The following is a 15,010-nucleotide window of genomic DNA, read 5'->3' as shown; positions in this document are numbered from 1 at the left end:
CGTTGGTTCGCCCTTTCTCCCACCCCTCCTTTTTCTTCCTCTTCCTCCTCATCCACTCCCTTTTTCCATTTCTCTTTTTTTTAATTGGCAAATAGTCTTTCCACTTCCATGTTCCTAAGGATTCTTGAAAAAAAAGAACGTGTTGGAGAGCCTGGTGTCCCTTTAACGTGGCTCGCTTGTTTTGGCCTCCTTGTTTGCTCCCTAGCATCATCTGAGATCATCATGGATGCTGCCAGCCCAGCTCTGGAAACCGTGTTTAGCACTTTCTGCACTAGAGCCGAGGGTGGGCAGGGGCAGGGAGAGGGGCCAGGCCTCTGTATCTGTGGTGGCCCATCCAAAGAGCAGGTCCTAGATTTTCTTTTTTGGTTGTTTCACTTAGTTCAAGTTTGGGGAGAGCAGCCTTCCAACTGCTTCTATGGTCTTTGTCCAAAGTAGTGTGAGAAATGAGATCAGGGCAGGGAAATGACAACCGTGGCCAATGTGGACAGGACCCACAACAGCCAGGCACCCTGGGGAAGGGTCACCAGGCAGGGCCTCTGCAGTGCCTCCAGCAAGGGCCCAGTGGCCTCCCAGACCCTTCCATGGCCTTTCTGCAAGGACCGCTTCAGTGCTGGTCCTGAAACAGAGGTCACGAGGCGTGAGCAAGGGGTGAGGGCAAGCCCAGGGTACTGGGACAGCTGCCCTCCCCTGTTTCCTGGGAAACAAGCACAGGTGGGTGAAGGGGAGATACTGACACGTGGGTCAGAGTGTGAATAGTTCGTTCCTTCCTCCGCTGCAGATGAGTGAGAGTGAGACTCTCATCAGTATGGTGAACCGCATGGTGGAAAACTCCTCCCCCAGGTCCCAACTCTTCATGCAAGTAAGACCTCTGCCTGGCAGCATGGTCCCTGCCAATGCCATTTCAGCTGCTTGTGCATGGTCGAGTCGCCCATCTAGGATGAGGCTCACGCCACCCAACCTGCTCATCTGCCTGGAGACAGGCTTGGCCTGGTCTTCCTTCCTTAATTCCACTATGTCACCTCCATTCTTCACTTTCATGGGTAAACCCAAGGCCCATTTCCCAAACCATCAAAATAGCCAGCACCGACATCTCATGCCATGCTGGGGATCGCAACTCTGCTCCTTAGTGTTCTGATTTCGATTTCATATTTATAATATCTTGACAGACATCGCTGGGGTTAAAAGCATGACGGGTGTAATGGAATTATCTAATATTAAAGGTGTATAGAATGTACTGTGGTCATCAAATGTGGTGTCAAGGCTAGGCAGCATTTGCTGGACCCAGAGACCCTTCTGAATTCTTGCCAATTTTTGTTTAGACACAAGCCCTGTGATTGGCATTAAGTCTACTAGAGCAATAGCCTTCAACTGTTCCCAATGCTCATTCCTACCATTCTCCTATTTCCTATTCCCACAGACAGCCATGAATTCTCTGATGTCCTCATGGTGGTTACCAATAAGCCATTGGGAGTGACACACTCTGCAGTCCCTCTTAACAGCAGATCCTAGTGCTTGGGGGAGAGGAAATACAGAGCATGACTCAAGCAGAGTTCTGATCTCTCCAGAGTCAGCCTAGGACAACTGGGATGGGGTTAGGCCAGGCCATCCCAGGCTTCCAGCCAGGGGATGAAGAATGAGGTCCCTGAAACAGAAGCCACCAGAGGTGATGGACCACGGTCTCTGGCAGGAGCAGAGCAGGAATGTGATGTCAGCTTCCTATCCCTGCGTACCCTTATCCTACCCCTCCTGCAGTAACCGGCCTCATGTTTCTGCAGGTCCCTCCGTATCCAGAAGTGTTCCGGGACAGCCTCCACACCTACAAGTTAAACGAGCAAGACACAGATGTAAGAGCAGCGCTCCCTGCTCCCTCCCTCCCCTCCAGCCTCCTGCTGCTGTCCTCTGCGGGGGCTCTCTCTCCATCCATCTCTCTCCTTCTGGTGGCTCTTCCTACCTTTGATTCATGTCTTCTCTCACCACAACAGGATTCTGCCTACCTCCTCCTGATCCCCCTCTTTTCTGATCTACCACCTACTCACCCTTCCCTCCCATGCTGGCTGTATCCGTTTCTCCACTGAGTGCTCTGCCCTCTTGCCTACAGCAGTGGGATCTGCTTGTAATGGGAATGCAGACTTTGTTGGGGGATAGATCAGTCAGTCCACTCTGCCCAACGTGGCGTCTAGTCCCTGCAGGTGACTAGAAAGGAGAATACAGCTCTGCGCCTGCCCTCAGGGAGCTTCAGAGTAGTGGGAGGCGCCAGGTAGCAGCAGGAGGTGGTAACACGGTGTTCACCTGGTGAAGGGGAGCCCCAATAGGTTCTGCCAGGGGCAGGGAAGTAAGGCCATGTGGGCTGAAGTTGAGGGACAAAACAAGTGGCACTGAGTTGGGCCTCAAAATTAAAAGGCCCAGAGGGTAAAATCTGACTCAGTAGCAAGGAGCAAAGCAGGTATTTGAGGAATGGCATAAATGAAGATGTGGACTAGGAAAGCATGAGCCCTCCTTCTGGCCTCACCTGTCTGCTCCCCATCACCACGAGCCCTACTTGGGTAGTGGATCTGCCCAGTAAGACTGGGAGAAGTTCCTTCCTGACAAGACTAGACCTCAGAGGGAGGCTCAGCCATCCTGAGACTTTGGAGGGAGGAGGAAGAACAGGAGCTTCAGAGGGAAGGGAGAAGGTTCTGTGGGGCTGAGGGACAGTTTCTATTGCTCACTGCTTTTCTAAGACTGCTTGTTCTGACACCCAGCCTAGGAGATGAGGTCATATCATCTCCTCAGTCCTTTGTGAATTTCCACCCTTGGAAGGACAGGGGTATCAGAGTTTAACACTTGGCTCTCAGCCCTCTCAACCCAACTCGCTTCCTCCCAAGATGAAGGCCTGTCTTCTTGTTCTCAGGAGCCACCAAGGTCTAGGTGAAGGTCCAGGGTTCCTCAGCAGGGGAAAGGAGCAGGTATCCAGAGGCCAGGCCCTGTAATGCAACTCCCAGGTTTCCATCAAACTATGTCCTTCATCCCCTTTTTTCTCCCTCTCCTTCCCCACTCTCTGGGCCCCTAGAAGCTGCTGGGAAAACTGTGTGAGCAGAACAAGGTGGTGAGGGAGCAGGACCGGCTGGTGCAGCAGCTCCGAGCTGAGAAGGTGAGAAGCTGGGGGTGGCTTTAAGCTGGGGTGCATGGGCGGGGCTGGCTTGGAGAAGGCTGTGGGCTGCTGTCTCTATCCTGACTAAGCCGACAAAGCAAGGACAGCCTCCACTCAGCTCCCTGGTGAGCCTCTAAGGGCTCAGGCCTCTGCTATTCAATCCCAGAGAGGAACTGTCAGGGCCGCCCATGCCATTCCCTTGCCTTTCTTCAGGAGAGCCTGGAAAGTGCCTTGATGGGGACCCACCAGGAGCTGGAGATGTTTGGGAGCCAGCCGGCCTACCCAGAGAAGCTGATGCACAAAAAGGAGTCGCTGCAGAACCAGCTCATCAACATCCGAGTGGAGCTGTCTCAGGCGACCACGGTAACCCGGGGCACGGGGTTTGTGCACACATCCCCCGACTGGCACTAGACAGGAGGGCCACCACCTCCCAGCTTGTGCTGTCCTTGTCCAGTTGTCCTCAGAGGACAAGAGCAGGGTACTCCCGTGCAGAGGAGCATAAACAAAAACCTCAACACTGCCCTGCAAATAAACAGCACGTCAGCCAGCCTGCTCATTCCAAGCTCCACTGAGGAAATGAGCTTATTTCCCACAAACTGGGCCTGTACCGGGATTTCTTTGGGACAGCGTGAAGTTGTGAGGCACTTATTTCCTTGGCTGCGCTGACACCTCTGCTGCCCACTTCTGCCTTCTCCCTCGGAGACGCAAAGCACTGGCCAGAAGGCTGCTGCCCTGGTCACTACCTCCCAGTGGGTAAGGGCAGACCTTCCAGCACAGACTGCTTGAGAATGGCTCCAAGAAGCAGCAGCAAAAGCCCCATAAAAGCATGGCCCGGAAAGGAGGAGGCTCTCTAACCTCCGGAGAACACATGTCCTCCGTCAGGCTCTTTTCTCTTTGCCCTCCACTTTAAAATAATAATAATAATACTTATTATTATTATTATTAAGGACAGGGTCTCACTCTGTTACCCGCACTGGAGTGCAGTGGCGCAAACACAGCTCACTGCAATCTCAACCTCCAGGGCTCAAGTGATCCTCCTGCCCAGCCCCCAGGTAGCTAGGACTTATAGGGGTGTACCACCATGCCCAGATAACTTTTGTAATCTGTAGAGATGGGGTCTTGTCGTGTCCCCCAGCTATGCCCTCCACTTTTTATTCCCTAATCTGGGGAGAATAGGAGGGTGTGGAGGTGACATCATCCCCTTTTCATTTTCTCTTTATCTCAGTTGGTCGTGGGATGGGCTGTTACATCTCTTGTAAGGCTAGTGTTTGGCTGTCATCAGAACGTCTCAGCCTGGCGCCCCTCTCCTTCTGTCCCTCCATGCTCTTCTCCCCAGATTTTCACACCTCTGATATCCTGGCCCCAGGGTAGCAGAGGAGTGAAGTCTGTTGCGGGATAAGGAGGAATGCTTTGGTGATGAACACCCCTTCCCCTGCAGGCCCTGACGAACAGCACCGTAGAGTATGAGCACCTGGAGTCTGAGGTCTCTGCTCTGCACGACGACCTCTGGGAGCAGCTCAATTTGGACACCCAGGTGAAGGAGGGTCCCTGAGCCGGCGGGGGTTGAGTTGTGACTAAAGATGAGGATTCGGCCTCGAGACAAAAGCAAAGGCTCAGGCTATAGATAACAGACTCTACATTTCAGATTGAAGATAATGGGACATTAGTTTCATCTCATGAGGGAGGAGCTAAAGTGAAGCTTGGGAGACTTCAGTTAGATACAAGGTGTTTTATGACTGAAAGGATTTTTTTTTCTCTTGGGATGGGGTCTTGCTCTGTCGTCCAGGTTGGAGTACAGTGGCACAATCACAGCTCACTGCAGCCTTGAGTGCCCTGGGCTCAAGCGATCCTCCCACCTCAGCCTCCTGAGTAGCTGGGACCACAGTCTTGAACCACCATGCCCTGCTAATTTTTAAATTTTTTATAGAGACAGGGTCTCTCTATGTTGGCCGGGCTGGTCTCAAACTCCTGAGTTCAAGTGATCCTCCTCCCTTAGCCTCGCAAAGTTCTGGGATTACAGGCATGAGCCACCATGCCCAGCAGTATTTAAAAACAGACGTGTCATATAAATAACTCAGGCATTAGAAGAGTAGGTGGTGCAGGAGCAATCTGCTCAGGAATTTTTAGACAGAAAAGAGGCTTTTCTTCCTGAGATGGTTTAGAAACCGTCTTCCCAGAGGCAGGAGGATGGACCTGATGATCTTGGGGAGTTCTTATTCTTTTCTTTCCTCTGTCTCTTTTTCACCCAGGCCCTGCCTCTTTTCTAACTAGGTTGCAAGCCCTGTCTTTCTGATGTAGTTAACACCCTGGTTTCCCCCATTTTCTTCTGTTTCCTTCATGGTAATGCCACTCACCACCCCTACCTTGCACCTGGTAGGTAGGGTGAAGTGAAGACTCGCCTGGTCCAGAGGGCCCAAATACCACCATGTCCCGTGGCCAAACCTTGCTTGAAACACAGACATTTTAGGAGAGGGGATAGGGTTGTGGTCAAGAGCACCAACTTTTGAGTCCAAATAGACCCATATTTAGATGACGGTGATGCTGCTTACTAAATAAATGGCCTTGGGTGTGAGTCTCTTCATCTCTGAAGAGGGGACAGCTGCTGCCCTTCCCTGCTAGAGTCGAGCAGCCGAAATAAGTTAGCGCTGTATGTGCAAAGCGCTTAGCACAGTGCCTGGTGCTAAGGGATGCTAAATAAATGGGAGCTGTTACCTTTCAGAGTGTCAAGTGTAATTAAATTCATGACTCTAGGTATACGCTGGGAGTGGGTGTTAGAAAAGGGCTGTTTGGATGTGAAGAAAAGCAGTAAATGGAAATTCTTATCCCATGAAAAACAGGATATACCATAAAGCGTTAACGTAGATGGGCATTCACTCTAAGACCACCTGGTCCCCCCTGGGGGAACTCAGAAGGGTGGGTCCTCAATCTTGGTTCGGAGACTCAGTCAATTCTGGGGTGAGTCTCCTAGAGGCTGAAGAGCAGAGGCTGCCCATGAGAAAGATGACTTCTGGAGGGGCGTGTGTGTGCGTGTGCGTGTGTGTGTGTGTGTGTGTGCGTGCGCGCCGAGAGGTATGGGTGGAAGGAGAGGGCGGGACACTCCTCATGGCCATTCCCTTTGACTGTCTGAGTGGCTGCTTCAGAATGAGGTGCTGAACCGGCAAATCCAAAAGGAGATCTGGAGGATCCAGGATGTGATGGAGGGGCTGAGGAAGAACAACCCCTCCCGGGGCACGGACACTGCCAAGCACAGAGGTGGGTGCCTCCTGCACCAGCCTCCTGGGCTGCTTGCCTCACCAGGAGTGCTCCAGTATTTCTGGCCTCCATCCCACACCTGCCAGCTCACACTGTGTTCAGAGCCAGGCAGGGCCTTCTTGGGACTCCAGAATCTTCCCCTGGGTTCTAGGGTGGTAGGTAGGGCTCTCTCACTCCCTCCTCCCCACCCCAGAATAGACCAAGTAGACAACTCAGAGACACTGTTGACCCTGATACTCTAGAGTCCTCTCCAAAAAAGGTCAAAAGCAGCTGAGCCTCCCCAGCCCCCAAGCACATGGACGCACTGGTGACCTGTGACCCCTACCTTCGAGTTTTCCTTGAGCCCTGGGACCTCAGGCTGGCTTCCTTGACACCCCAGGGACAACAGTGTCATTTCCATCCACCATCTTCCCCGCAGCACAACTCTCAGCAGCCAGCCTGTGGCCCCAGAACCTGTAATGAGTCCCTTCAGCAGGCCCAGGTGGCCCTGAGACATAAAGTCCGCCCTGGGTCTGGCCTCTCCCTGCTACCTCCACTCACAGTGTCCATCTACCCACCAGGCCACACCCTCCTCCATTGCTCACCTCTCCCCTTCTGTTTCCCCCAAGGAGGACTTGGCACCTCAGCCACCTACAGCTCCAACAGCCCGGCCAGCCCCCTCAGCTCCGCCAGCCTCACCAGCCCCCTCAGCCCCTTTTCACTGGTGTCGGGCTCTCAGGGGTCCCCCACCAAGCCTGGTTCCAACGAGGTAAGCTGAGAAACGGAGTAGAAGGTAGGTGGGGGAGGGAGGACTGGACCCTCATTTGTCTGAAACTATACAACCTCTGTGCCCATCTCTTCCCCACAGGCCTCCAGCCCTAGTGCTTGAGCTCTTTGTCTAAGGAGGTCATTCTCACACCCTGTTTTGTGAACTTCCCTCCAGGTTTCCCCTTCACCTGTTCTCATCTCCATCTGTCATCTTTAGCTCCCTTTCAGCGAAGCCTGTTCCTGGGCACCAGGTTGGATAGCAGACAGCATGCATTTCATAGGAATTTAAATCCAGGATGACGCCGGGATAGCGAGAGGGCTGAGGGTCAGTGTGGGGAGCAGTTTCCTAGTCAATCAGCAAGTGTTTTCTGGGGCTCAACTTTGGGCATGGGGTGCCATGAGGCCGTCTTAGAAAGATACACACATGTGCCCAAAGGCTTCACTCAGGGAGCCCAGCATCCCATGGACTAAGACCGATTTGTAGGAACATGATGGTGTATGTCTCAGTATTGAGCCAAATGGTTCGGACTGTAAACGCTCTGATGTTCCAGCAGAGGGTAGATAGAGCCTAAACCAGGCTGTGGAGCAGCAAGACAGGGAGAGGAACAAGGGAAAGGCATTCTAGGCAGGAGAGCGGGTAAAAGCAGAGGGGTGGGAGAGGAGCTGCCTGGCATGGGGGTGAGGCAATGAGAGAGCTTTGGGAAAACCTGGGGAGCAGTGGGAAGTGGTAGACAGGTAGGGGCTGGGTCAAGGAGGGCCTTGAAGGTTGGGCAGAGAGTTAGCTCCGGAGCTGGCACTCTCTGCAGGCCATGGGTGGGAATGCAGTTGTCCCAGGGGCCTGCCCAGGTCTCCAGCGATGTTGTTGTCTGCCTCCTGCTAACGCTCTTTTCTCCTGCTCTCACAGTGGCTGCTCTTGTTCTTCCTAATGCTCTGGCTTCTGTCTGCCTCAGGAACCCGGCCCGCCTCGGCCTCCCCTCCCCAAAGCCTACGTCCCCCTGGAGTCTCCTCCAGCCGTCCCTCCACTCCCTAGCGAGAGCCGCTTCTGGCCCTACCCCAGCTCCCCTTCCTGGCATTGCAGTGGCGAGACGGCCAGGGGGCAGGTACCCAGCACCCTTGGGTCCTGGAGGGTGGGGCAGGGGACAAGGGGCAGAGGGTCAGGTGAGGGGTCAAGGCAGGGCACTGGAGTCATTTCCCCATTAATAGTCCCAAAGCTTGGTTTCTACAGTGCCCCTGCACAGCTGGACTCTAGGATAAGAAAGGATAGTTGACACCATGACACACGCCATCTTTCTGTGCCTTTTTGCTTTCTGTAGGTAATGGGGACGTGAGTTACTGTCTGCCCCACCCCCAGACTCATGCACAGCCATTATGCCCCACTCCCTACCAACATGACCAGCCAATGGAAACTGAGTGACACTCCTACCAGTGCCGTTCCAATCCCTTCCTGTGCCCATCTCAGGCCCCACTCCGCCCATGCTCTCTCCCTGCCTCCACCTTGTATTGTATCCTCGCTGGGTTTCATGAGTCCCTGGAGTATAAGGATACAGGCCCTTTCTCTGGCTTGCTCTCTCACCTGCATCCCTAGCCAAGATCCAGGAGATATGCAGTTAGGCTTGGAAGAGGTTGTGTGGTGAGTAGAAAGAGTCCTGCGCCTAAAATTGAAAAACACATGTGTTCATCTAGGTGTAGCTGTGTGTAATTTGCATAACCCTTGAGGGTTCGCCTGGTGAGACTGGCAGAGCAGGTAATGTTACCTGTATTTGACAGGTGAAGAAAGGGGACCTTTGCTCTCTAGTTGGGCTAGAACTGGAGTTGCTGAACTTTAGCCTGGTCTTCTTTCCGTATTCCCCTCACTGAGGCTTAGATTCTTCAACTGTACCACAAGCGGAGGTGGCTCAGATGATGGCTGAGGTCTCTTCTAGTCTCACGACTGTGTGAGCCCACACACTAAGTGCCCTTTTCATTTCCCTAGAATCCTGACACCAAGGCCCGCCTGGTTCTGTTTGCTTATGTCTCTGGTAGGATTCCCTACAGGATCCTCAGAGACCCCCCCACCGGCCATTCCTTGACTCTGGCTCACAGCAAGTCTGCAGTTCTTAGTGCCAGCCAAGACAACTGGTCAGGTTAGGGGGCCTCTTAGAGGCCATGAGCTCTCATTCCCCAAAATGGCCCATCCTTGGCCAGCCTTAAAGGACATGGGTGGGAGGCTCCAGTGCATTCCTGTCCGCCTCCCAGGTGGCACACATGGCATTTCCTTGTTCCCTTTATCTTCAAGGGTTTGAGCTTCAACTACTACAAAACAAAGAAACATCACTGGGGGCCAAGTTCAACCACTACAAAACAAAGAAATATCACTGGCATCCACACTAACATCACTGTCTTCTCACCCTTTCTCCCCAGCCCAAGGCAAACTATGAACAAAGCAAGAAAGACCCCCACCAGACATCACCCCTGGACACCTCCAGAGACATCAGCCTTGTGCCCACCAGGCAAGAGGTAGAGGCAGAGAAGCAGGCAGCTCTCAACAAAGGTATTTTCTGTCTCATCTTCCCCTAGAAGTAAGGCAAGGTTGCTCAGGGAGGAGCCCTGGGTGCTCATTCACACCCAAAGCCCAGTGCCACACACTGGGCTTTTTAATCTCAGTAGAGAATGGGGCTGAGCCTGTCTCTGAGAAGTTGGCTTCCTGCTCCCCTGTGCTTCATGAGGCCCACCGGCTACTCTGTCTTTCTGCAGTTGGCATTGTGCCCCCTCGGACAAAATCACCCACAGATGACGAGGTGACCCCATCAGCGGTGGTGAGAAGGAATGCCCATGGGCTCACCAATGGACTGTCCTCCCAGGTGGGTATCTTTGAGAGCTCATGCAGGCCTGAGCTGGGCTGCGAGCCCCGGGGACTGTGTGTGTCCACACACCTGCCTCTGCTGTGCAAGAAACTCAGGGCTGGAGAGGAAGGTGGAACATGTGGGAGGAGGGGCAAGAGCCCCACTGGAGGAGGAGCTTCTCTGCAGGCAGATGTGTCAGGGATGAGGGACATATGCTGTATTAGTAAGGGTTCTCTAGAGGGACAGAACTAACAGGATACGCGTGTGCACGCGCGCGTGCGTGTATGTATGTATACGTAAATAAAGGGGAGCTTATTAAGTATTAACTTATATAATCACAAGGTCCCATAATAGGGTATCTGCAAGCTGAGGAGCAAGGAGAGCCAGTCTGAGTCCCAAAACTGAAGAACTTGGAGTCCAGTGTTGGAGGGCAGGAAGCATCCAGCATGGGAGAAAGATGTAGGCTGAGAGGTTAGGCCCATCTCTCTTTTTCATGATTTTTTGCCTTCTTTATATTCACTGGCAGCTGATTAGATTGTGCCCACCAGAGTAAAGATGAATCTGCCTTCTCCAGCCCACTGACTCAAGTGTTAGTCTCCTTTGGCAACACCCTCACAGACACACCCAGGATCAATACTTTGTATCCTTCAATCCAGTCAAGCTGACACTCAGTATTAACCATCGCAAGTCTACCCCTTGTCAACTTGAACCTATACACATCTCCTGAGATCGTCATAATCTTCAAATAAAGACAATAATAATGTCATAATTACACCTAACATAAAACAACTATCCTTCCTACAATGGGAAATGCACCAGTCCCCAACACAAATACTATTACATAAAGTGAACAATACCTAATGCTGATGTGAGCTTAACAAGTCCCGTGTCCCATGATAAAGCAAAAGGAAATGAAATCAAGATATTTCCTGGGCCAGGCGCGGTGGCTCACGCCTGTAATCCCAGCACTTTGGGAGGCCAAGGCGGGTGGATCACGAGGTCAAGAGATCGAGACCATTCTGGCCAACATGGTGAAACCCCGTCTCTACTAAAAATACAAAAAAAAAAAAAATTAGCCTGGCGTGGTGACACATGCCTGTGGTCCCAGCTACTTGGGAGTCTGAGGCGGAAGAATCACTTGAACCCAGGAGGCGGAGGTTGCAGTGAGCCGAGATTGCGCCACTGCACCCCAGCCTGGTGACAGAGCAAGACTCCATCTCAAAAAAAAAAAAAAAACAAACAAACTGACATAAGATATTTCCTTAGCACAAGTATATACATGCACAAACATATTTTTAGGAAAAGAAGGAGGAAATACCCGTGACCCTTACAGTCTCTCTGCAGCTGGTCACGTGGCCACAGCTGGTATTGATGACCACCTTCTTCTGCTACCCATTGTGTATTCCCTCTGCCTTCAGCAAGCACCTCAGCAGGTCATGGTGCTTTTGCTAGTGGAGTAACCCAAACCTTCATTCCTAAAGGGTCTGGGCCATTTGCAGTCCTGCCTGGATTGGGCTGTTGTAGTTTCCCATTGACCTTAATCACAGGGCATGGTAATACTAAAAGATGCCCAAATGGATCTCCTGTATTCTATGCATATGCTTCCTTACCTCCGTTGTGGAGTGGTAGACTGATTTCATCTTGATAGCCCAGGTCAGTCACCCCAGCCAACGCTGTAAATCTCTTCTTAGCCTGTTGATTTAAAGGTAGGAGGAGCCCAAAGTGTCCAGGTGGCAATCTTAATTTCCAGTTTAATGGAATTGTTGTTGTGTCTCCTGGTGACAGCATTCCTTCCACAGGAACTAAGACCTCTAGGCCAGCAGAACATAATGTTGAGGGAATAGGAAGTAAAAACTTTGCTAGTGGATCACTAGTGGTGTTGATGAGTGGTACACTTCCACTTCCACTCCTTGATCCCTGGACTCATAAATCCTGGCTATCAGAGAAAAAGTACCGTATATTGGATGCTGCTGATTCAGAGCATACACAGCTTTCTAGAGAACTTTGCCCCAGCTCTGCAAAGTATTTGCAGTCACAATTTGTAATTGTGACTTCAAAGGGCCATTCCACTGTTCTGTCAATCCAGCTGCTTCAGGATGTTTGAGAACATAGTAAGACCAGTGAATTCCATGAGCACGAGCTCACTGGCACGCTTCTTTACCTGCAAAATGAGTGTCTTGGTCAGAGGCAATGCTGTGTGGAATACCATGACGGTGGATAAGGCATTTCGTGAATCGATGGATGGTAGTCTTGGTAGGAGCATTGTGTGCAGGATAGGCAAACCCATATCTGGAGTGTCTTTTCCAGTGAGGGCAAACCTCTGCCCTTTCCATGATGAAAGAGGTCCAATATAATCAACCTGCCATTGGGTAGCTGGCTGATCACCCCGAGGAATGGAGCCATAGTGAGGGCTCAATGTTGGTCTCTGCTGCTGGCAAATTGGGCACTCAGCAATGGCTGTAGTCAGGTCAGCCTTGGTGAGTGGAAGACCACGTTGCTGAGCCCATGCATAACCCCCATGCCTGCCACCATGACCACTTTGTTCATGGGCCCATTGGGTGATGAAAGGGGTGGCTGGGAAAAGAGGTTGAGTGGTGTCCACAGAATGGGTCATCCTATCCACTTGATTATTAAAGTCCTCTTCTGCTGAGGTCACCCATTGGTGAGTGCTCACATAGGATACAAATGTCTTCATGGTTTTTGACCACTCACAGAGGTCCATCCATATACCTTTTCCCCAAATTTCTTTGTCGCCAATTTTCCAATCATGCTTCTTCCAAGTCCCTGACCATCCAGCCAAACCATTGACTGCAGCCCATGAATCAGTATAGAATCGCACATCTGGCCATTTCTCCTTCCACCCAAAGTGCACAGCCAGGTGCACTGCTTGAAGTTCCGCCCACTGGGAAGATTTCCCTTGTCCTAGAAAGGGCTGTAGTGCTGCAGTGGTTCACTTTTGAGTGGTGCCTGCATATTGGGCTTCACCACCTGTGAACCAGGCCCTAGTCTTTCCTTCCTCTGTCAACTGATCATAGGGGATTCCCCATGAGGCCATCATTGCAGGGTAGGGGAGAGAAGGCAGGGTGGCAGGACTGGAGACCATGGGCATTTGAGCCACTTCCTCGTGTAACTTACTTGTGCCTTCAGGACCTACTCGAGCCCAGTCACGTATATACCACTTCCATTTGATGATAGAATGCTGCTGTGCACAACCCATTTTATGGCTAGATGGTCAGAAAGCACCCAGTTCATGATAGGCAGTTCAGGTTGCATGGTGACTTGATGACCTATAGTCAAACGTTCAGTTTCCACCAAAACCCAGTAACAGGTACCTGGTATGCTGTCCCTCAAAAGGAGGGTAGTTATCTGCAGAAGATGGCAGAGCCTTGCTCCAAAATCCTAGAGGCCTCTGCTGTGATTCACCTATGGGAGCCTGCCAAAGGCTCCAGACAGCATCCCTATCTGCCACGGACACCTCAAGCTCCATTGGATCTGCTAGGCCATATGGCCCAAGTGGCAGAGCAGCCTGGACCTGTTGCGGAGCCTTCTCCTGTTCTGGACCCCACTCAAAACTGGCAGCCTTTCAGGTCACTCGATAAGTGGGCCAGAGCAACACACCAAATGAGGAATATGTTGCTTCCAAAATCCAAATAGGCCCACTAGGCATTGTGCCTCCTTCTTGGTTGTAGGAGGGGCCAAATGCAGCAACTTATCCTTCACCTTAGAAGAAATATCTTGACAGGCCCCACACCACTGGACCCCTGGAAATTTTACTGAGGTAGAAGCTCCCTGAATTTTAGTCAGATTTATTTCCCATCCTCTGGTATGCAAATGTCTCATCAATAAGTCTGGTGTGTTTGCTACTTCTTGCTCACTGGATCCAATCAGCATAAGGTCATCAATGTAATGGACCAGTGTGATTGCAGAAGCGAAAAGTGATCAAGGTCTCTCTGAATAAAATTATAACACAAAGCTAGACAGTTCATATGCCCCTGAGGTAAGACAGTAAATGTATATGCTGACCTTGCCAGCTGAAGGCAAATTGCTTCTGGTGGGCCTTATGGACAAGAATGAAAAAAAAAGCATTTGCCGAGTCAATGGCTACATACCAGGTACCAGGAGATGTGTTAATTTCCTCAAGCAATGAAACCACATCTGGTACAGCAGCTGCAATTGGAGTCGCCACTTGATTAAGCTTATGATAATCCATTGTCATTCTCCAAGATCCACATGTCTTCTGCACAGGCCAAATGGGAGAGTCGAACGGGGATGTGGTGGGAATCGCCACCCCTGTATCTTTCAAGTCCTTCATGGTGGCACTAATTGCCCCAGTCCCTCCAGAGATACAATATTGTTTTTGATTTAATATTTTTATAGGTAGAGGCAGCTCTAATGGCTTGCATTTGGCCCTTCCCATCATAATAGCCCTCACCCTACCAGTCAGGGAGCCAATGAGGGGGTTCTGCCAGTTGCTAAGTATGTCTATGCCAATTATACATTCTTGCACTGGGGAAATGACCACAGGATAAGTCCAGGGACCCACTGGACCCACTGTAAGTTGGTCCTGAGCTAACACTCCATTAGTTACCTGACCTCCCTAAGCCCCTACTTTAACTGGAGGACCATAGTGACGTTTTGAGTCCCCTGGAATCAACATCAGCTCAAAGCCACTGTCCAGTAGTCCCCGAAATGTCTGATAATTTCCCTCTCCCCATTGCACAGTTACCCTGGTAAAAGGCCAGAGGTCTCCTTGGGGAAGGATGTAAGAAAGATTCACTGCATAAATTGTTGGTAATGTATTGGGGTCCTTCCTCAGGAGGACCAGGCCTCCCCTTCATTCAAGGGGTTCTGCATCTGTAAACTGGCTCAAATCTGGAAATAGAGAGGTTGTGCATTCTCTGCTTTTATAATTCAAATTAGTCTTTTGTTCATTTGACTTAGGAGTTTTCTGCTTGTATAAATTAAGTAGGAATACAGTAGGGTTCCTATCAATTTCACTTCGAACACCGTGATTAATTAGCCAATGCCAGAGCTCTACATGAGTCATACTATTCTGGTG

At 51.2% G+C, this 15,010-nt stretch overlaps 1 protein-coding gene across 29 annotated transcripts in view; it reads left to right on the top strand.

Annotated features, from left to right (window-relative positions):
• PLEKHA6 (pleckstrin homology domain containing A6) overlaps window positions 1–15,010 on the top strand; it is a 166,211-nt gene that overhangs the window by 132,199 nt on the left and 19,002 nt on the right. For 22 of the 29 annotated variants that reach the window (XR_004272149.1, XM_032288861.1, XM_032288854.1 and 19 more), the window contains 10 exons: window positions 779–859; window positions 1,776–1,844; window positions 3,050–3,130; window positions 3,344–3,493; window positions 4,569–4,664; window positions 6,271–6,382; window positions 6,991–7,130; window positions 8,080–8,229; window positions 9,530–9,659; window positions 9,863–9,969. Coding sequence is in view for 28 of the 29 variants with exons in the window: in XM_032288861.1 (XP_032144752.1) it covers window positions 779–859; window positions 1,776–1,844; window positions 3,050–3,130; window positions 3,344–3,493; window positions 4,569–4,664; window positions 6,271–6,382; window positions 6,991–7,130; window positions 8,080–8,229; window positions 9,530–9,659; window positions 9,863–9,969 (1,116 nt within the window). In the remaining variant the exon portion in view is untranslated. The remainder of the gene's footprint in view (window positions 1–778; window positions 860–1,775; window positions 1,845–3,049; window positions 3,131–3,343; window positions 3,494–4,568; window positions 4,665–6,270; window positions 6,383–6,990; window positions 7,131–8,079; window positions 8,230–9,529; window positions 9,660–9,862; window positions 9,970–15,010) is intronic. The other 7 variants (XM_032288862.1, XM_032288858.1, XM_032288867.1 and 4 more) reach the window with 3 other exon arrangements.

This window comes from Sapajus apella, unplaced genomic scaffold, assembly GCF_009761245.1.
Source record: "Sapajus apella isolate SASKATOON/1434 unplaced genomic scaffold, GSC_monkey_1.0 scaffold22, whole genome shotgun sequence".
Classification (NCBI taxonomy): domain Eukaryota; kingdom Metazoa; phylum Chordata; class Mammalia; order Primates; family Cebidae; genus Sapajus; species Sapajus apella.
This window is presented reverse-complemented; position numbering and strand designations above follow the sequence as displayed.